This window comes from Geotrypetes seraphini, chromosome 7 (genome assembly GCF_902459505.1).
Source record: "Geotrypetes seraphini chromosome 7, aGeoSer1.1, whole genome shotgun sequence".
Lineage (NCBI taxonomy): Eukaryota > Metazoa > Chordata > Amphibia > Gymnophiona > Dermophiidae > Geotrypetes > Geotrypetes seraphini.
Genome location: NC_047090.1, coordinates 131015879 through 131038710, shown reverse-complemented (window position 1 = coordinate 131038710; position 22832 = coordinate 131015879). Strand labels below are relative to the sequence as shown.

Here is a 22832-nt window from a genome sequence, read left to right as displayed (position 1 = left end):
CCCTCCAACTCCATTTCTGCCAGTAGGGGGTGGTGCTTCAATATTGTGCTTTCAGTTGCTAGAGAAAAGCAAGTTCCCTGAAGTCCTGCAGCACTTAGGAACATAAGAATAACCTTACTGGGTCGGACCAATGGTCCATGTAGCCCAGTATCTCATCTTCAAGTACCTGGCAAAATCTCAAAATAGTAGCAGCATTCCATTCTACCCATCCAGGGCAAGCAGTGGTTCCCCCCCATGTCTGTCTCAACTTGCCTTCATTCACTATTAAAAATGTGATAGTGAAACAACACCATCCATTGACAGAACTACAGATGGAGGACTCTCGCTCAATTTAGAGGGAGCAGTGCACACAGATAGAAATATTAAAATTGTGTTGGATAAAGACAACTGCTTGCTCACTTGCATGCTTGCCATGATGATATGTAAAGACTTTACATATCATCATAGCAAGGGTGCAAGTACCCAACCCCCCACCTCCATGTACAGCCTCTCCTGGTCCCCCCACCCCCTCAACTCTGTCCTTAATTATTTTCTGTAATCAATTTATCATTCAAACCAATATAACTACCAATATATTACAAGAAACAGTTGTTCGTTCCATACTGTAAAACAGGTCTATCTAATGCTACAGATTTAGCAGAATACCACCATCTGGTTTCTCACCTGACATTTGTGGTGGAATTGACAGAAAGGGAGTGATTTATGAACAATTACTAATGTTTGTGGAAGACCATCCTTTCAATCAGGTGTTTAACAAAACCATAGCACTGAAACAGTGTTATTATCAATCATAGCTGGATTACACATGAGTAGATAAGGGCCAAGTTGGTTTGCTAATCCTGCAAGATCTCTCTGTAGTGTTGGATATTATTGATCATAATGTTTTACTGTTATGCCTGGGAACAGTAGAAGTATTAGGAATGCTTGGATGGAAACTTGTAAGCAATAAGTACTGTGGGAAGATGAATTTTCAAAGCCCTGGAGACTCCGCTGTAGGATTCCCTGGGTATCAGCTTTATCCCGCTCCTCTTTAATCTCTATATGGCACCTGTGATTGTCTTAGTGCAAGAACATGGATTTGAATGCCTTTTTTTTTTTTTTGCAGATGATAGCCAGTTGGTCAATCTGTAAATCAATAAGCACTATTCACCTTAATCATAAGGCACAATGTTTAAAAGAGAGTAATCCAGATAATATTTGAGATGCTGCAGGTCAGTAGACCACTTCATTCAAAGAGACTGTCCAATGTACATCCAGTACAAGAGTCTTAAAGTCTATGTACAGTATATTTAGACCTCAGTAGTGCAACCCAGGTACAACCATATCACTGGGTATATGAGCACTCACTTCTTCATTGGTCTCTACATTTTTAAATTTTTATTTCCGAGTGCTGAACTCAATTGCAATTCTTTTCATAATACTTTAAAACTTAGCTTAGTTTTTCTTAGCTTTATGCCAGCAGGGACTCCATCTGACACGTTTCACTGTCAGGCTTTCTCAAGGAATCGTCCCCTAAAAAAAATTGAAAAACTATTACAAATGTAACTATTGAGTTATTGTTCCTGAGCTGTTATTCAGTTATTCAAACCATATTCTCACCTCATTTAATCTGCTCGTCCTTTTGACCATGTATCCTCACTAGTCATACATGGCAGCGACATTTTTTTTTTACTCAGATTTAAAGGGCTAGTCTTGTGATACATTTCAATCTATCAGCATCCAAAATTCATGGGCTTCAAAGAAGCGTAATCCATTCAATCTCGGTTCAAACACCCTGGCTAAACAGAGTTGAATTGAAAAATCCAAGAACATCAATGGATGATTTGTGTGGACTTGAAGATGGTTAATTTTCTTTTTAGTCAACAAAGTGGCTACAAAAGTATCCTTGCTTTTTATGCCTTTGGGATAGTAGAACCAAACAAGAACACTGGGCAAAAAAAGATTGGCCTCCGAGGGACAATATGATGGTTGGAGGACAAAATGTAAACAATGAACCTTTGGTAGCTCGAAATAGAATCATACTGCCACCACTACATAGAAAACTAGGCCTGATGAAACAATTTGTAAAGGCTTTGAATAAAGATGGTTCATGCTTGAATACATGGAGGAGCATAATTAAAAAAAAAACATCTAAGTCTCTTTTTGGCCTAAGGCTTTAAGCGTACAAAGTAGGCAGCAAGGAAATGTCCATTCTCGAAAACATCCAAAATGTGGGTTTTTTTGAGTGGCCTATCTGTATGTTCAGGCGTTTAATTGCCCAGACTGCCACTACGTCTACCTTTAAGCTCTATTCCCTCCACAAAAATTGCCCAAGTTCCAAACGCCCAAAATAAGACCCTTTAAGCATAGGGGGGACCAGTCCTTCGCCTAAAATTGGCATCTGCGTATAAGCACTGGTTAGAGAATCGTGGAACCGTCCACCCACAAACGATTGCAGCAGGAAAGCTGCCCAATCTTTCCATCCGACACCTGCCATGACCCTCCACCTTCCCCCCCCCCAAATGATCGCGGCAGGAGAGAGACCAGTCCCTCCTCCCCTCCTCTCATAATTTTGCCGGCAGGAGGGATTCCCTGTCCCTCCTGCAGACACCCCCACCCGGACCCCCACCCCCCTGATTGGCCCAGGCGCTTAAGGCCCCGCCATAGGAGGGGCCTAGGGGATCTGGCCAATCGGAATCTGAGGCCCCTTCCCAGGGCATCCCAAGATTGAATGAGAAAGTTCTTGACGGTAAAATTCTAAAGGCTCCTTTTATTAAGCTTTAGTAAGCAGTAGCACAAACTTATCACAGTTTAAAAGGCTTACCATGGTTCAGGCTGAGGCATCCTATGTTCCAAGTGTGCATACACACACAGTGAGCTACAAATATTTTAAAAATTTTTTTGAGAAAGGGCCTATCTGGAAGGTGCAGAGTGAACATTTCTGCACTAATGAAGTGGAGGGGCATAATCAAAAGGGACATCTAAGTCCATTTTCGTCTAAGTTGCAAGTCGTCCAAAGTAAAAAACAGCCCAGGACACATTTTCGAAAAATACGTCCAAAATCTTTTTTGTTTTGAAAATCATTTAAGTATACATTCTACAGATCTGATCGTCCAAGTCACTAAATCGTCCATCTTTATACAACATTTTCGTCCAACTTTTTGTCCAAGTCAAAAACGCCTAGAACAAGCCCTGTTGGACGTGGGAGGGGTCTGCAAAGTGATGGACTGAACACCCAGACATGGCACCTAAATAGTGGGGTACCTTACAGGGCACCGCTGTGAACTTCACAAAAAGGGTGCCATGGCTTCTCCTCACTACAGCTCCCTTATAGGTCACGGTGAGCCCCCCAAACCACCTCCAGAATCCCCTAGACCCACTTATCTACCACCCTAATAGCCCTTATGGCTGCAGGAGCCACTTATATGCCAGTAAAAAAGGGTTTTGGGGGTGTATAGGGGAGTGCACGTTTCATTATCAATGCATTGATTACAGGGGCTTATGGGCATGTGTCTTCCTCTCCATGAGTCCCTAACCCACCCCCAAGACGGCTTAAGCTGCCTCTGTGTTGGACGACTAGGCTTTCCTATGCCAGGCTGCCAGGTGATGATGGTTTGGAGGCTGAATTTTAAAGGTTTGATTATTATTCTTATGGGGTGGGGGGGATCGGTGATCACTGGGGTAGTGTGTGGGGGTAGTGTGTTTTATGTGTTTGCCATGCTTTTCTGGTGACTAGGTGGGTTTTTGTGACTTAGACCAGGTTTTACATGGTCTAAGTCACAACATCCAAGTACCGTCGATCCTGGGCTGTATAACATTTAGTTATACTTGATGTACGACTAAGTCTAAACCAGCCCATGTCCCGCCCAACTCCCACCCTCAATACTTCTCCTGAAATGCCCCGTTTAGCGGCACTATGAAGGCCTAGGTCATTTTTAAATACGTCCAAAACCCGGTTTTAGTATTGGCACTTGAACTTTTTTGACTTATGGTCATCCAAGTGCCGACTTAGGCCGGTTTTTGGATGTTTTTCTCTTTCAATTATGATGAGCACATTACATTACCAAACACTACCCCCCCCCCCCCTTTTACAAAACCTTAATGTGGTTTTTAGGCCAGTCGTGGCGGTAACAGCTCTGATGCTCATAGAGTTCCTATGAGCATCAGAGCTGTTGCCGCTGCAGCCAGCACTAAAAACTGTGCTATGGTTTTGTAAAAGAGGGGGGGGGTTAGTGTTTGGTAATGTAATGTGCTAAGGGGCTCATCATAATCGAAAGAGAAAAACGTCCATAAACCGGCCTAAGGGGGAGTAACTGATTAGTGCAGGATTAGTATGTGAGCCCATTCTGCCTACAAAATAGGTGTTGGTAAGGGTTTGCATGCTAATTTTTGGTAACGGCCGTGCACTAATGGTAAAATTATCTCATGGCCATTAAGTTGAAAAATGGAAAATTGGTCATTTTATGGGCTGTGGTAAAAATGGCCTTAGCACGCAGGGAAAACCTGCATGAGAGGTATGCTATGTACTGTTCCCTCTAAGCTGAGCAGGAGTCCTGCAACTGCATTGCTGCCAGTGGGGATGAAGTTTCAATGTTGTATTCTCAATGGCTAGAGACAAGCAAGTTCCCTGGAGTCCTGCAGAACTTGCCTGTCTTTCAGTATTGAAAATATGATAGTGAACAGCACCACCTGCTGGCAGGACTGTAGGCGGAAGACACCCAAACTTAGAGTGAAGGTAGCACCAAGATTCAACCTATGACTTTTTTTTTAATGGTGCTAAATAATGTACAGAAACTAACTCATGTCTTATTTGATTATGTGCCAAACAGATGCATTCCTAGACCAATTTTTTTTTACTTACCTCTGAATGCCACAGAACAGAGATTAAAATAAAGATGGGCATAATTGAGTAGATTTCTTTTTCTTGTTAATGCATGTGTCTGAACATGGATTTGTTTGCGTCTGATCTGTTTAAAGGTTGTTGTTTTTTTACCTCCTGGTGTTCGCTCAACTGTTCTTTTAACTGAATTAATTTGGTCAAATAGAATATTGATTTTTCATATTGTAATTGAATTGTACAGCATCTCGAAGAGAATGGAGTTAAATACTGTTTCAAGGTGAGGGAAACGAGTGAAGAGGAAGTAAAATCTGTGATGGATTTAGACTTGAAAGGCATGCTACACTTTTTATTAACACCTAAAAGGGATAATTTTTCTAAGGCTTTTTCCTATGAAAAGGCTGTTTTATGTGCAGGAAAAGTGTTTTACAAAATTACCCCACAGCATACATGTTTGCAAGTCGGTCTGGTGCCAGGACACTATCCCCCCTTTTACAAAACCATAGCGCGGTTTTTAGCGCTGGCCATGGCAGTAATACTCCGACGTTCATAGAATTCCTAAGAGTATCGGAGCTGTTACCGCTGCAGCTGGTACTAAAAATCGTGCTACAGTTGAAGTATATAATACATGTGCTGAAGAGTTGGGGTATATATTACATGTGCTGAAGAGTTGCAGTGACATCCAAAGAAATCTACTTCCACTTGAACCTAAGCACAGTACTGGGCAGAGCTTTGGATTCTTGCCCAGAAATAGCTGAGAAGTAGAAAAAAATTTAAATTGAATCAGATTGGGCAGACTGGATGGACCATTCGTGTCTTTATCTGCCATCATCTAATATGTTACTATGTTATCTCCCTAGCACCTACCAAGGTGGATGATGGTGATGTCTAGGGGTCAGGTAGACGTGATCCACATCCCGGCTTCACAATGACCTCAGTCAGTCCTTAGCGGTAGTCTCATGATATAACTTCTAAGGTTATCTTATTATTGGATGGCAAATGAGGTTTAATGTGGACAAGTGTAAGGTGATGCATGTCGGTAACACAAATCTTATAAATGAATACAGGATGACTGGTGCGGTACTCGGAGAGACCACCCAGGAAAGAGACTTGGGAGTAATGGTCGACAAGTCAATGAAGCCATCCGCACAATGCGCAGCTGTGGCAAAAAGGGCGAACAGATGCTAGGAATGATTAAGAAGGGGATCACAAACAGATCAGAGAAGATTATCATGCTGCTGTACTGGGCCATGGTTCGCCCCCACGTGGAATACGGCGTCCAGCACTAGTCGCCGTACATGAAGAAGGACATTGTACTACTCTAAAGGGTCCAGAGAAGAGAGATTAAAATGGTTAAGGGGCTGGAGGAGTTGCCATACAGTGAGAGATTAGAAAAACTGGGCCTCTTCTCCCTTGAAAAGAGGAGATTGAGAGGGGACATGATCAAAACATTCAAGATAATGAAGGGAATAGACTTAGTAGATAAAGACAGGTTGTTCACCCCCCTCCGAGGTAGAGAGAACGAGAGGGCACTCTCTAAAGTTAAAAGGGGATAGATTCTGTACAAATGTAAGGAAGTTCTTCTTCACCCAGAGAGTGGTAAAAATGCTCTCTGGAATGCTCTCCCAGAGGCTGTTATAGGGAAAAACACTCTCCAAGGATTCAAGATAAAGTTAGACAAGTTCCTGCTGAACCAGAACGTACGCAGGTAAGGCTAGTCTCAGTTAGGGCACTTGTCTTTGACCTAAGGGCCGCCGCGTGAGCGGACTGCTGGGCATGATGGACCACTGGTCTGACCCAGTAGCGGCAATTCTTATGTTCTTATGGATGGTTGTTGCAGTAAAATTGCAGACGACACGCTAGGTATGTCCCCAACAGTTAGTGCATAACACTGTACTTACAACACTTTAAATTTTGCAGATAAATTGTGATAAGAGCACATTTTTATCACCCTTTAATAAACAGGGCTTACAGGGCCCTATTTATTAATGCAGTAAGGTTTTGCAATTCTTTAAGAAGCCACCAAAATTTAGGGGGACATTCATTAAGCAACATTAAGCCCTTAAGTTGCTGTACTATGACTTAAACAGCCCTCGGAAATATTAAGTCATCACACGTTACTTAGTAATGAGATGCAAAATATGCAAATGCATGTTTTGAATTTCATTACTATGGAAATCCCCTAATATGACTTGCTGAGGCTCGGTGCTCCAGGGCTGCAGCCATGAGCACCCCCTTGGACCCAGGCCCCTCCATCCCAATGTACGGCCCCTCCTGGTCCCCCCAGCCCCCTCTCCAACTCCTCTAGTGGCAACCTGCAAAATCATTGGAGGTCTAGGAGGTCCAAGAGCGATGCCTGATCGCTCCTGGCAACTCCAGTGCCAATATAAAAATGGTACCCGTTGTGCCAGTCTTATGTGACTACCACTAGGAGGGTTGGGTCTGGGGGTGGAACTCAGTTGTAGCCCTGAAGCATCAGGCCACAACTTTGTGCGGCCCGATGCTGCTAGACCATGGGAATAATGTTGCTTGCAAGGTTGCTGTAAGAAGAGATTCAGCAACTTGTGGTGCTGGGATACTACAGGTTACTGAATCCCACGGAACATCAAGATGCATTGAAGGTTGGATCTTTACCTCACCATGATGAATCCCCCACCTAGACACCTATTTTTGGAAGCTAGTGAACCTATTCCATAAGAACGTAGAGCTTGTTCCTACAAACACTTTAGAATCCTGTTGAAAACCTATCTTATCTCAAAGTATTTGGACAAATATCTCTAGGTGTCTTTTATGTTATTTTATTATTAATTTTTTGTTAACTGCATTGAACTTCTGTTACATGGTCTATAAGCACGATATTATATTATGTATGTAGAATGCTAGTATAAACTATGTCAAAAAACCAATGCTCTACTAATCCTCAAAACTTATATCATAAATATATATATTTTCATCTGTGTGTGTTTTATTTATTTTAATACACAAATAAGTGAAGTGCTTAGTACACCAACATCAAGGTCATATCCGCAGATAATTAGACCATGAGTTTAAGGAGAACCATCACAGCACTCACTTGTTCCCTTATTACCAACCTACCTATCTATGAATCCTATTTAGAAATCTATTTCTCTCATGAGTGCATGCTAAGGTTTCTGATGGTATACAAAGTGGGCACTTATCTGAATCAGTGAGGGCTCCTATCGATACTGCACTGTTGTTCCAGCCTAATCATTAATATTCCTCGGGTCCACAAACTGCGTGACCAAGTCCTTGGCAGTGAATTGTGCTCAGTGTCCCAAAACGCATTTGTGAAATAAAATCAATCCTAACATTGTCCATTCATCCGTCTGTATTGTCCTCAAATTGTTTCTTCTCCTTCAACTCAAGCTGAGTTTTATAAAAGTTCCATTGTCAGGGAGGATTAAATTCTATATATCTATATCTTCCACGGCTGAGAGTAACAGCTGGGAAGATATATAGAATTTTGATAAGCCACTCAGCAGGAAAAGAACAATTTAATCCTCTGTGACGATGGGACTTTTACGAAACTCAGCTTGAGTTGGAGAACATTACACGCACGTGTCACATATGCGCATCCTCAGAGGCCCTCCCAGACACAGCCATGCGCTTAAGAAGCTTGTGTTGGTGCAGGGCTGAGGAAGAATGGGGAAGGGCGGGGCTGGGGCAGAATGGGATGTTGCTGGGGGCGGGGCCACATGTCCAGATTTTTACTTCCTGAAATCTGGTAACCCTACCAAGGCACCTACTAGAAAATGGGTGTGATTAGGGGCAGATCTTGAATGTGCCAGTGTATGGGCCAAGAAAACCCTAGCTAAATAAGGGATGCCTAAGTTTTTAATGCCTACTGGTGCTAGGTGTGGTGCTATAAACAACACCTAACTGAAGAGTGACATGAAGAGTGATAAGCGCCACATTCCTCGGCGCCTCTTTATAGATTCAGGGCCTAAGCTCTATTTTAGAAATGGTGCTCAAATTTAATTGCTGTTTATAAACTAGAGCTTAGCACCGAGATCTTCATCCAATTTTGGGTACAAGGATTTATACCGACTGAAACCTGGTGAAATGTCTTCATGCCTAAATCAGGCACGGCTCTACCATATTCTATAACAGTGCGTACAAATTCTAAAAATGCCTCTGATCTACCCATGCCCCTCCCATGGCTACTCCCCTTTTTTTAATATGCATGCAAAAATTTACAAATGTATCTTAGAATACTGATTAGAAAGATGTGTGCATAAATTCATAGAGTAGCCAATTTGCATTTGCAATTTTCAACACTATATATAGAATTAGGGGATGCATTGCAGATTAGAGAATGACACGATGAAAAAATTGGTCCCCGTCACCGCCCCGTCCCCGTCTCACCATCCCCGTCACCGCCCCGTCCCCGTCTCACCAACCCCGTCACCGCCCCGTCCCCGTCTCACCATCCTCTTCACCGCCCCGTCACCGCCACTGCCACCCCATTCACCGCCCCGTCACCGCCACTGCAATCCCATTCACTTTTCTTTATTTACGTATAAAGGAAACATTCTTTAAAACTTTAAAACTTAGTTAAATATTAGTTAATAACTATACAAAAACAAAACACGCAGAGAAAAAAATTAATTAATAAAAATTCTCAAAACTGACACATTTTGATCACTAAATTTAAAATAGTTATTTTTCATACAGTTTTTCAATCACTAATCTTCCACCACCCCTGGGGCTAGCAATGCAAAAACAAACACGACATGTACTTTAAATGCTGCCGTGATTAGCATAGTGACCGCGGCTACGGCTGCAAGTCTCCCCTCCCCCCAGCGATCACGGCAGGAGGGCACCCAAGCCCTCCTGTAGACCCCCCCAACGGCCCTCCCGACAATCGCAGCAGAAGGGTACCCAACCCCTCCTGCCGGTCCTCCCAATGGCCTCCCCTAAGATCGCCGGCAGGAGGGTACCCAACCCCTCCTGCTGGACCCCCCCCAACGAACCCTCCCACCCCGGAACTTTTCAAGTTGGACCGGACAGCTCCTCGCTCGTCTGGCCAGCAGGCCTGCCTCCGTCCAAATGAGGCGGGCCCGCCCCTCCCCTCCCCTCCCCTGCCTCCCAATGGCCTCCCCTAAGATCGCCGGCAGGAGGGTACCCAACCCCTCCTGCTGGACCCCCCCCCCCAACGAACCCTCCCACCCCGGAACCCCCATAGTCTTACTTTTCAAGTTGGACCGGACAGCTCCTCGCTCGTCTGGCCAGCAGGCCTGCCTCCGTCCAAATGAGGCGGGCCCGCCCCTACCCTGCCCAACCCACAGGATCCTAGGGCCTGATTGGTCTAGGCACCTAAAGCCACTCCCGCTATAGGAGGGGCCTTAGGTGCTTGGGCCAATCAGGCCCTAGGATCCTGTGGGTTAGGCAGGGGAGGGGAGGGGCGGGCCCGCCTCATTTGGACGGAGGCAGGCCTGCTGGCCAGACGAGCGAGGAGCTGTCCGGTCCAACTTGAAAAGTAAGACTAAGGGGGTTCCGGGGTGGGAGGGTTCGTTGAGGGGGTGTCCAGCAGGAGGGGTTGGGTACCCTCCTGCCGGCGATCTTAGGGGAAGCCATTGGGAGGCAGGGGAGGGGAGGGGCGGGCCCGCCTCATTTGGACGGAGGCAGGCCTGCTGGCCAGACGAGCGAGGAGCTGTCCGGTCCAACTTGGAAAGTAAGACTAAGGGGGTTCCGGGGTGGGAGGGTTCGTTGGGGGGGGGTCCAGCAGGAGGGGTTGGGTACCCTCCTGCCGGCGATCTTAGGGGAGGCCATTGGGAGGCAGGGGAGGGGAGGGGCGGGCCCGCCTCATTTGGACGGAGGCAGGCCTGCTGGCCAGACGAGCGAGGAGCGGTGAAACACAGGTAAATAGCGGTTCCTAGAAGGGGGTACATTGGCCCGCGGGGACAAACCTGTTCACCGTTTCCGCGGTCGGTGAATGGCCTTGTCCCCGTCACCGCAGCGACTGCTAGTTTTCTTCCCCGTTTTCGGCGGTGACCCGCGGCTTAAATGCGGTGGCCGCGGGTAAACCGTCACCGTGTCATTCTCTATTGCAGATAGCACAGCACAATGCATTTATCCCCTACTGAAGTGGTGTTAAACGGTTAATTCTATAAAGTGAATTGTGTATGTATATGTGTGCAGGGCAGGATTAATTTGTCGAGGGCCCCTAGGCACACAAGTACACTGGGCCACCTGCCCCGCCCCACCCCACCATGCACCCAGATGGAAAGAGGAAGCTGCTTGCCCAATTACAGTTCCCATTGTCTTTCTTACTTGCGTTGCTTGCTTATCTTACTTTCCGTCGATGGGGGGGGGGGGGCGCGTTGGCCCACATTGCCGATCGATGCTGGAGGGGCCCATCGCCGTTTGTAAAAAACAATGTTGATGTCCTCCTTCATCGGGCCCCCCTGACCATTTTGGGCCCTAGGCATGTGCCTACTTGGCCTATTGGTTAATCCTGCCCTGTGTGTGTGGACACATATATGCACGTGTGGACACATGTAAATGGCTACATTCTCTGGATACATGGTATTCTGTACGTATGTGCTAATATTAGATGGCAGGTGGGCATCCACATGGGTAGAGTTTGGGCAGAACGTAAGTGAGACATGCATTTATGTGCTGCGTATTAGAGAATGACACGGTGGCGGTTTACCCGCGGCCACCACATTTTAGCCGCGGGTCACCGCCGAAAACGGGGAAGAAAACTAGCAGTCGCTGCGGCGACGGGGACAAGGCCATTCACCGCCCGCGGGGCGGTGAATGGGTCTTGTCCCCGCAGTGAGGCATGAAGGATCGCGCGGTCCCCGCAGCTCACACCTGCCTGCCCAATCGATTCTAGTGTTTAGCCAGCTCTCTCCCTTCTCCTCACCTTAGTTTGTAGATTTTCTTTTTCGGCGACCCGCACGCTATCAGAGAGCCGCGCACCCGCTGCTGCTCAGTTTCGATCTTCTGCTCTGACGCAACCGGAAACAGGAAGTTGCAGCAGAGCAGAAGATTGAACACTGAGCAGCCGCGCGTGTGCGGCTCTTTGGGAAAGCGTGCAGGTCGCTGAAAAAGAAAGCCTGCAAATTAAGGTGAGGAGAAGGGAGAGAGCTGGCTAAACACTAGGATCGATTGGGCAGGCTGGTGGGGGCTGCGAGGACCGTGCGATCGCTAGTGTTCCCGGCTCAGACTGTAAGGAGGGAGTGAAAGGGAAAAGGATTCTGGGCCAAGGTGATGAAAACGGAAAGAAAAACCCACAGCAGGAAAGAAAGGGAAGGACAGGCAGGTGAGCCAGATGCTAGAAGCAGGGGGGGGAAGAAAGAGGGAAAAAAGCTAGATGGGGTTGAAAAGAAGAGACACACTGGTATGGAAGTGGAAGATAGGGGAAATCTGGACACAGGAAGGTAACAGAAAGAGGGAAAATTATGTGCATTGGGGCATAGGGACAGAGACAAAAAGGGGACATGCCATGTGGATGGAATATGGACACAGGGGGGGGCAATGGCAGATACATAGGGGAGATATTAGAAAAGTATATAAAATCGTACCCGTTTGAGGCTTTTATGTATGCAGCAGTGACGGTGACGGGGCGGTGAATGGGATGGCAGTGGCGGTGACAGGGTGGTGAAGAGGATGGTGAGACGGGGACGGGGCGGTGACAGGGATGGTGAGACGGGGACGGGGCGGTGACGGGGATGGTGAGACGGGGACGGGGCGGTGACGGGGACCAATTTTTTCACCGTGTCATTCTCTACTGCGTATCATGGTATACTTTGTGTGCATTCTTTCACAGCCTAGATGCGAACATTTATACCAGCTCTGTGGCTGATGTAAGTGATCACACCTAAAATATAGGGGTATCTTTTAACCTACCAAAGTGTGGCATTGTAAAGATCCCTACATACTATTTGATGGGCAATTTTTTTATTTGTGTGTTCTAGGCCAGTGTACGAGTACCTTAGTTAAAGACTTCAAAACTGCCTTCTGTATTGCTAGTCCATTTGACATGTTTAGACACTTTTTCTCTAGCTTTTCCTCTTGAAAATTATTTCAGTGTCTGGTCAGTACCGCACTTTACAAATGTTGCTTCGGATTTCACTGTCAGAGAATAAAATAAAAGAACTGAATCAAAAACTCTTAATGAACAGCTTAGTCTTTACATCTGCATAACAGGTCTGCTTTTTAGAGACAAAATAGCAGGAAAACACTTTTCCTTATCTTTCTGTTTCCTTGTTATTGATTTTTGGCAGCTCCACCCACGGTGAGGATTGTACATTCAGGCCTGGCCTGTAATATTGAAGAGGAACGTTACTCGGAGCGAGTATACACCATTCGGGAGGGGGAGACCCTGGAGCTGACTTGTCTAGTAACTGGCCATCCACGGCCACAGGTGAGTTTGGAACCTGTAAAATTCTAGCAGGGAAAAGAAAGAAAAAAAACAAAAAAAAACATTTGCACCACAATATACAAAATCATTGCACACTCATAATACATAATCTTATACAGCTATGCAAATTGTTACAAAAAGCTATTCTCATACAAATTGTTCAATAACTCTTTATTAACAATTGATTGACACAGCGTTTAGTACCATCTGCTTCAAGAACACAGCTCAACATTGATTTTTAAAAAATGCCTATGACAACAAGAATGTTACTACAGAAAGTTCCTCAGAACTTACGCACAATAATAGAAGACCCAGTCTGAATGAAATATAGTATCAGAATGTATTTGGATATAGACAGTTTGGCCCCAATTCTAATAACGGCGCTGTAAGTTAGGAAGCAGTAGGCGCCCTACCGCCACCTAACTTCATTGTTTTAATTGGTTCAGTCGGTGCAGTAATTGGCTGTGCGGATTAAAAAACAATTAAAATGTTGCAATTGTCCCAACTAAGAAGGAGCCTTCGGGACAAATAGGGTAGTTTTTCTCAAGTACCTAATTTCATTTTAGTTTGATACATTGTAAACCACTTATGTCAATAAAATGAAGGAGTGGTATATCAAATCTTAAAATAAACATAAACCTTGCGGCGCCTAAGGCTGCTGTAATCATGGTTAACATCGGAAGTGACCTTAGGCGCCATTAGGCACCTCTGGAGATGCAATTCTCGTCATAGGAAGGCACCGGAAATGTAGGCCTTTCACATAGTTGTGATTCTCCAAATGGTGCTGATTCTCCAAATGGTGCATGATTGACATGATTAGTGGCACTTTTGTAAGCAGTCGCCAATTATGGCGTCGTTTGGAAATCTGGCCCTTTAGTTTTGTCCAGTTTAAATAATCCATGAGGAATCTAGTTTGGCAAACACAATTTTTTGAAGAACCCATGTAACCCACTGATCCCTCACATACCCCCCCAAAAAAATATCCCCCTCCCCTGGAACTTCTCCTTCTAATCTCCTTCCCCCCTCTCAGAAAGTCCTCTCCTTCTGACCCCTTCCCCTCCCCGCCCTTCTGAAATGTCCTCTGCTTCTGATCTCCTTTATTCCTGGAAGACATATTTTGTATGTTTGATCAAATGATAACATTGTGTGAGCTAAAAGCTTTGTGAGGACCTACAGAAGTTTAACTATTTATACAGGGTGCCTGGAAAAAAAACAAGACCCCTTACATAATTTTAAAAAAAGTACGCAATTGTTTAAACATTGAAGGGGGAATTCATCAAGGGGTGCTAACTGATTTACCCCAATACACACACACTTTTTACAAAACCACACAAGAGGTTTTTAATGCCGTCCAGCATACTGAATGTTCTGCACTGCTCCAACGCTCATAATATAGAACTAGAAAAATTCTACCTTAGGAATATAGGCTAAGTTCAGTTATTAGAACTTTGAAGCCCTCATTAATCTCTTTCCCAGATGTATATTGCCTCATGTCTTTAATATGAATGACAGGATATATGTTACTTGACCCTGAGGCCTTCAGGAAAGGACAATATAGTAAGGCATTCATATTTTACGCATTTACCTGTATGTGGGTTTTTTTGTCTTCTAAAATGTCACATTACCTATATAAGGGGCAGGCTTTTGTCCAGATCATATAAGAACATAAGAATAGACTTACTGGGTCAGACCAATGGTCCATCAAGCCCAGTAGCCTGTTCTCTTGGTGGCCAATCCAGGTCCCTAGTACCTGGCCAAAACCCAAGGAGTGGCAGCATTCAGTGCTACCAAACCAGGGCAAACAGTGGCTTCCCCCATGTCTTTCTCAATAACAGACCATGGACTTTTCCTCCAGGAGATTGTCCAAACCTTTCTTAAAAACAGCTATGCTATCCACTCTTACCACAACCTCTGGCAATGCATTCCAGAGCTTAACTATTCTCTGAGTGAAAAAATATTTCCTCCTATTGGTTTTAAAAGTATTTCCCTGTAACTTCATCAAGTGTCTTTGTAATTTTTGACGGAGTAAAAAAAATCCACTCAGGATCATACCATGCCTGCCTTTAAGACACACACAAGAACTCAGCAAAATCATTATAACTCCGATGCTAAAAGACCCCAAAGGAGCAACAGACCAACCATCCAACTACAGACCCTTAGCCTCAATCCCACTGTACGTTAAGCTGATGGAAGGCCTTGTAGCCAAAACCTTAACCTCATACCTAGAAAATCATAACCTACTCCACCCCACACAGTCTGGCTTCAGAGCCAACTACAGCACTGAGACCCTTGGAACACTAATGGACACTGCCAGACAACACCTCTGTACAGGCAAGGAAATCCTGCTCATATAACTAGACCTCTCTGCAGCCTTCGACCTGGTAGACCATGACATCCTCCTACAAACACTAGACTCCATAGGAATCTCAGGCAAGGTACTCTCATGGTTTAAAGGTTTCCTACAATCCAGAACCTACAGGGTTAAAATAAAACAAGAAAAATCAGAACCATGGTTCAACCCCTGAAGAGTTCCCCAGGGATCACCCCTATCTCCCACACTATTCAATATATACATAACCTCTCAGCTCCTACCTAGACAAACATGGCATAACCTCATACAGCTATGCAGATGACATCACTATTCTCCTCCCCTTCGACCACCCAGAACCCACCATGACAGGCACAATACACAGAACACTCGAAACGGTAGCAACATGGATGATAGAGCACAAACTAAAACTTAACTCTGACAAAACAAACTTCATCCTCCTAGAAAACAGCAAAACTCCAACCTTAACAAATCTAGTAATAAACTTGATCTCATACCCCATTCAACCCACACTAAAACTTCTGGAAGTACTGATTGACAGAGGCTGTACCATGCAATCACAAATTAACAAAGTAATAAAAGCATCATTCGTGACTATGAGAAACCTAAGACAAATACAAAAATTATTTGACAGGAAACAATTCCAACTTTTGGTACAATCTCTTATCCTTGGACTAATAGACTACTGCAACATACTATACATCCCCTGCCCAGCGACCATAATAAAGCAATTAAAACAATACAAAATACGGCCCTAAGACTCATCTACTCATTGAAAAAATATGACCACATCACAGAAGCATACCATGACTCACACTGGCTCCCAATACAAGCAAGAGTACACTTCAAATTTTACTGCTTACTATTCAAGGCTATTAATGGAGAAAGCCCAACCTACTGGAACAACCGACTAACTCAATCCACCTCAACCAGGCACAGGAGAACCCACTCACTATTCACACACCCACCATCCAAAAATGTCAAACGAAGAAAACTATATAACAGCCTAATAGCCACCAAAGCAGCCAAAATGGACAGACAAATCACCAATCTGCTGTCCTCGACCACAGACTACAAAACCTTCAAGAAAGAAACTAAAACCCTACTCTTCAAAAAATACATGAAACCTATTTAACACGACCAGTTCCTACCCAAACCCCACCTACCCACTCTATACCCATAACAAATCTAATATGCTTCTAATTACCCAACATGTATCACCTTAAGGTCTTGACAACTCTTATGTAATTCTTATGTAACTCTTACGACAACTCTTATGTTATGTTACAATTCTTGTAACCTCCTGACAACTCTTATGTAATCCGCCTTGAACCGCAAGGTATTGGCGGAATAGAAATCACTAATGTAATGTAATGTATGTTCTCATAAATCAATCTATTAATAAACAATTATTAATTAAGAGCATAAGCTAGTGTTTATCTATTTACAGTTTCCACAATAGGAACTCTATGACCGTCGGAAGAGTGCAGAGCATTCAGTGTGCCAGCCAGCACTGAAAACCTCTTGTGTGTTTTTATAAAATTGGGGGTTAGTGTGCACTAAGGGGCAGATTCTATAAAGGATGTCTAAAATTCAGGTGTCTTTTAGACATCCAGGAGCAGAATGCTGAGCGCGATTCTATAATGCATAGACACACTATAGAGAATTGCGCTCAGCAGCGCTGAGCAAATCTAAGCACGTCTATATTGTTAGATGTCCTTTGTTTGCAGAATTGTCTTTTAGGATTTACATAGATGTCCTAATAACGTCTATAATGGTATTGTGTATTAGTGTTATGATGTCATTAGAATGGCGATTTTATGTTGTTGTATTTTACATTAAAATTATAAGCAGTAAAATGCTAACACCAATATCATATTTTACTTATTTATCTTTTAATTATTTATATACCTCTTATATCATATGCGGTATTTATATTTGGTGCCTTTATCATATTTCTCTTCTGTTCAGTTGCTCAGAGTCACAAAGAGTAGTGGAAAATTTGAACCAACAACATCAGGGTGCTAAGGGTGTAGCTCTAACCACTGCACCATACAGACTCAGATAATAAACTGCATGTTAATTCCAAAGCCAAGCTTACCCTCTTGATTTACAAGCAGTCATTTCTCTAGGATAAATATCAAACATGTACCTTCAACACTTGTCCAATTCCTCTTTTGGTATCTTTGTTGCTGAAAGTACATGAAAACAACAACAACAAAAAAATATATATATATATTGCATGCTAAATCTTTTTTGTGTGTGTAAAGAGGATTGCTTGCAAAAGCAAGTTTACTTTTGAGCATGAGTTGGGCACTAGATAGGCTTAAATTAGGTGGATGCGACTTAGGCGTCACCTAGGCATGCTTGAGGCGTCCACATATAGATGAATAGGGCTTCTATTTTGTGGGGTATAGAGGACTCCAATTTGATATTAAGGTCAAAAGATGTTTAATAATGAATTACTTAAGCAAAGCACATACTAAATCTACTTTTGGGAGTGGGGGTAAAGAAGACTCCTCTATAATAGAAAAAGATGTTTAATAATACATTACTCAAGCAAAGCACATGAAATATATACGAGCATACTAAGCCTCATTCCCAAAAGGCTAAGAAAATAAGAAGATAATCCCTACTCACAAAGGCTGTGGTTCAGAGCAAATGGACGTGAATGATACACAATCTTGGCATCACTGTGACATCATCAATATGCACATAGATGGCAGAATGTCACTAAAAAATAATATGTGGTGGGGTTCCTGATCATACTAGAGATTTGAACCCACCACCTTGGGAAGATGGAAGAAGTGCTTATACCTACTGAGCCACAGGAGATTTCTTATAGGTAGGGGTTCCTGCACTGTGAGATGATACCTCAGGAGGTCATTGCCACCTCAGGGAAAAAATAAGTTTTCCTTTGCATCCTAGAAACGACAGAGTGCAAATGTAAATTGCAAAGTCCACAACCCATACTCTCTTATGAGACCAAAAAGAAACTGTTAAGGTACCAGGGAGGGGGATTAGAACCCATGACCTGTGAAAGATAGAAGAAGTGACTTTAACTACTGAGCCACAGGCACAGGTTCCTACCAATTTTTAGTGCATATTGATCATGTTACAATGATGTCAACATTGTGCATCAGACACGTCCACTTGCTCTGGGGTTGCTTAAAAACAAACAAACTGGGAACCAACTTTAGGCATTAACTCCAGGCAATCTGCTCTCGTTGGCTGAGTACCAGTGACAGACAGGGCTGCATAGGAGATGAGTACAAAGCACATAGAAAAAATTTAGGAACAACAGGGATAAATTCATGCATTTATTATGCTGAATTTCTCCCAATGTTGTACATACAACACAGCTCATTATTATGCAAAATGAAATAACTCAGCTTATGGGAAACCTCACAAACTGTACTGTTAGTAGTAAAATAAAGTCAACTTTGAGCTGGCATTATCTTTCCTTCCAAGGAGCACTGGGCCACTAATTTGGTTACTAGACATCCGGATTTCCCCAGACATGTCCTTCTTTTGAGGACATGTCCGGGGGTCCGGATGGCTTTTCAAATCCCAGCACATTGTCCAGGTTTTGAAAAGCTTTCTTCTACATCACGTCAGGCAGGAGGGCGTTCACATATGTGTGGATGCCACGCAGTGATGTCACACACATGTGTACATACACATGACATCATCATGTCACATCTTTGCATGCGCGGATGACCTGCCCAATGAGGGCAGGTGGGATTGGGGTTGGAACTAGGACATGATAGGGCGGGGAAAGGTGGAACAGGGTGGGCGGGCCTGGGGGTGGTTCTAGGGGTCCAAATTTTCCAAACGGAAAATCTAGTAACTCTACTTCTAGGGTGCTTTTTAAAAAGCCTACAGCTACAGGCCACTGGCAGCAGTTTTTACACACTGCCGACTGCTGACCCGAAAGCCTTCCCTCTGATGCATTTGCATTTTGTGTCAGAGGGAAGACTTCTGGGTCAGCCGCCAGCAGCATGTAGGAACTGTTGCCGATGACCTAAAGAAATGGTGCACAGGCTGGAGAGTGGGAAGGGAGGGAGAGAGAAAATCTACTGCACAGGCTTAGGGAGTGGGAAGGGAAGGAGAGAGCCTGCTATATGGGTTGGGAGTGGGAAAGGAGGGAGAGAGAGAATCTGCTGCTTGGGTTGGTGGAGTGGGATGGAAGGGAAAGAGAGAGATTTGCCCACCCACTTTGGGCTCAGACCTGCCCAAAATTGGCTGCCTGGCTACGTCACTGGTCTACAACCCCTCCATCAATTCTTCAAACCAAAACCCTTCAACGTGAGTCCCCTCACCTCCCCTTGCACCTGTCTCTTCTTCATTAGTTACCACGGATACCCTCAGTAGTTGCTGAGGGGTGGGGGCTGAGTGGTGGGGGGACTCATGCCAGGGGTCAAGTAGGTTATTGCATTGGAGGGATTGAACATTAGATCAAGAAAGTGGGTACATTTGATTTGGGGTTAGGATTGGTCAGGGGAGTGAACATTGTAGAGGGATGAGGGATTGGATAAGAGGATTGGGGGAAGGGAGCAAGTCTCTCAGCACTGGCCTTTTTAAGGTCTCCTTAGGGTATGTTAGTGGCCTGATGATCCTGGGGAGAAGAGATAATACCAACTGAAAGCTGGTGCTATCTTTCCATGAATAGCACAGCTTGTAGACGGCTTGAAAGCTGGTGCTGTCTTTCCATGAATAGCACAGCTTGTGAGGTCAAGCCCAAACTATCTTATTCATTTTGCCTAATAATGTGTTGCTTTAATTCATTGCATTAGCATAGTTTGCATTTCATTATTACTTAAGCTGGCTATACTAAAACAAGTGCATTAAGGGTGGACAATACCAATTAACTTGCATTATTTGCCAAAATGTACGATAAGAGCATTGCAGTTTGCACAAAATGCCGCACCAGGGTGATTTGCTAATGTGTCTAGGCAGGAACATATCACCCTTGTTCTTCGTGACTTGCACTGGTTGCCAGTTCAGGTACAAATTGATTTTAAGGTATTGTGCCTTATCTATAAAATGTTGAATAACAATGAACCCCTTGTGATGGCTTCATTGTTTCAACAATATCATTCAGTACATTCTTTGTGGTACGAGAATAAGTTACTGTTGGAGGTAACATCATTCAAGATTGTAAAATTCTTGATTAATTGGTGCTCAATGTTTTCCTTTTAAGGTGCTCAGTTGTGGAATACTTTACCTATAGAAGTCAGAACATTGTCTGAAGTTTTCCATCCCTGCAGATAAATGCGGGAAACCATCCCCATGCCATTCTTTAAGGAAAGAGGGTAGATCAGAGTTTGAATGGGCACAACCACTGACCCTCAAGCCTTGCATTGAAGAATGGTGGTGTAAAACAGGGGTGTCAAAGTCTCTCCTCGAGGGCCGCAATCCAGTCAGGTTTTCAGGATTTCCCCAATGAATATGCATGAGATCTATTTGCATGCACTGCTTTCATTGTATGCTAATAGATCTCATGCATATTCATTGGGGAAATCCTGAAAACCCGACTGGATTGCGGCCCTCGGAGAGGGACTTTGACACCCCTGGTGTAGAAGGACTGAGGTTGAGATAGATACTAAAGAAGGTCACGGGATGGTTTCCCGCAGTAAGCCACGGGGATGGTGACAAATTCTGTCACCATTTCACTCTCTATGTTGTAGTTTAGAAAGCACTTAAAGACAAATTTGTTTTAACATGTGTATTAGTGGATTTTGTTTGTTTTCATTCTTAGTTGTGATGTATGTGATTTTATTATGCATGTTTTTATTGTGGGCTTCTTTTACTAAGCTGCAATAGCGTTTTTAGCGCACACAGAATTGCCGTGTGCATTAAACCCGCGCTACGTGGCTAGAACTAACGCCATCTCAATGCTGGCGTCAACGTCTAGCACGCATGGCAATTTAAAAGGAGCCCTGTATCTCGTGCAGAACTGGTGGATGTAGCGAATAATAATATATATTTAAAATAAATATAACTTTGTGTTTTGAACTTCATAAATGCAGAGCATCAGCAGTTCTATTTCATTATTAGACTGTGGTATGAGCAGCATTTATATAACTTAAATATATTTCAAATGATTATTTAAACTTGATGAGGAGCCCAAATGGCTTGAATTGTTTGGCCATGGCAGATGTCTTAGCATGTATGCAGTTGCTAGGATGGCCCATTCTTGGTCCAGGGATCTGACTGAATCCATGCTTGGTAATACTAGAACCTACAACTATTGGTTTGACCTTCCTGTGCATTCACATTGGTAGTCAGATGATCCTGAAATTAGTTAACTTCATGGTTTTACCCAGTGGTAGGCTTTGTGCTCTGCTTTGTTGGTAGATCAGTGCTCCAAAATGACACATTCCTCAGGTGATGGTGGGGAGGGGAAAGAGTAATGAGGGGCATCTAACAAGTTTATCTAAATACTGGGCTCTTTCATGCTCCCGAAGAAGTCACTAGACCACTGGGGACATTAAAAAGTAGGCTTGGAGAGGATGCCCTAGGACCCCATGGCAGCAGTTCCTGTTCCCACGGTACTACCATGGAATGGTCAACTGTTGCCGTAGTAATACTAACATTTTGTTATATAAGAATAAAATTATTATTATTATTAATTCCCCATTATCACAGAATTCCCACGGTAACCACAGATTTCCCGCAGTAATGATTACCGTACACTCTCTAGTCCAAGTCTAACCTACCAAAAGCCTACCCCAAACATGCACCCTGGAACTCTGGATGCACAGCAGGTAAAATGCTTCACTAGACATCCAGAAAATCAGCACTTGGACATCCCAACAATTAGGACGTTCAGTTTCCCACTTATGACAGCTTTTGGACATCTTGATTTTTTTATTATGACCCCCTTAATCATGATTTGGTCTGGTATAACTGAAGAGTTAATAATTGGTTTAATATAGACAGTGGCATACCAAGAGTGGGGCGGAGGGTGGTTTGCCCCGGGTACAGGGAGCTTGGGGGCACTGGAGTGGTCGTGCGTCTTCAGTCTGCCTGTGCATGGCCGTTGGCTCCACTGTCCCTGTCCCCTGTGACATCAACTTGTTGTTCTGGGACAGTGGACCAGCAGAACCAATGGCCATGTGCAGGCAGTCCACAAACCCGTGACCAATCCTCGCACCTTCTCACTGCTTGGAGGAGAGGATACTCTAGTCAGAGGAAGGGTTGCTCTGCCCTGGGTTCTCAACCCTCCAGGTATGCCACTGATAATAGAGACCAGATTTGAAGTTCATGATGCTTTCACTACAGCCATAGAA

General features: G+C 44.1%; 1 protein-coding gene across 3 annotated transcripts in view; it reads left to right on the top strand.

Moving 5' to 3' along the window:
- The window catches only part of MDGA2 (MAM domain containing glycosylphosphatidylinositol anchor 2), a 1122977-nt gene that overhangs the window by 504732 nt on the left and 595413 nt on the right, over window positions 1-22832 (top strand). For all 3 annotated transcript variants that reach the window (XM_033952215.1, XM_033952214.1, XM_033952216.1), the window contains exon 2: window positions 13072-13211. In XM_033952215.1, coding sequence (XP_033808106.1) covers window positions 13072-13211 — 140 coding nt within the window. The remainder of the gene's footprint in view (window positions 1-13071; window positions 13212-22832) is intronic.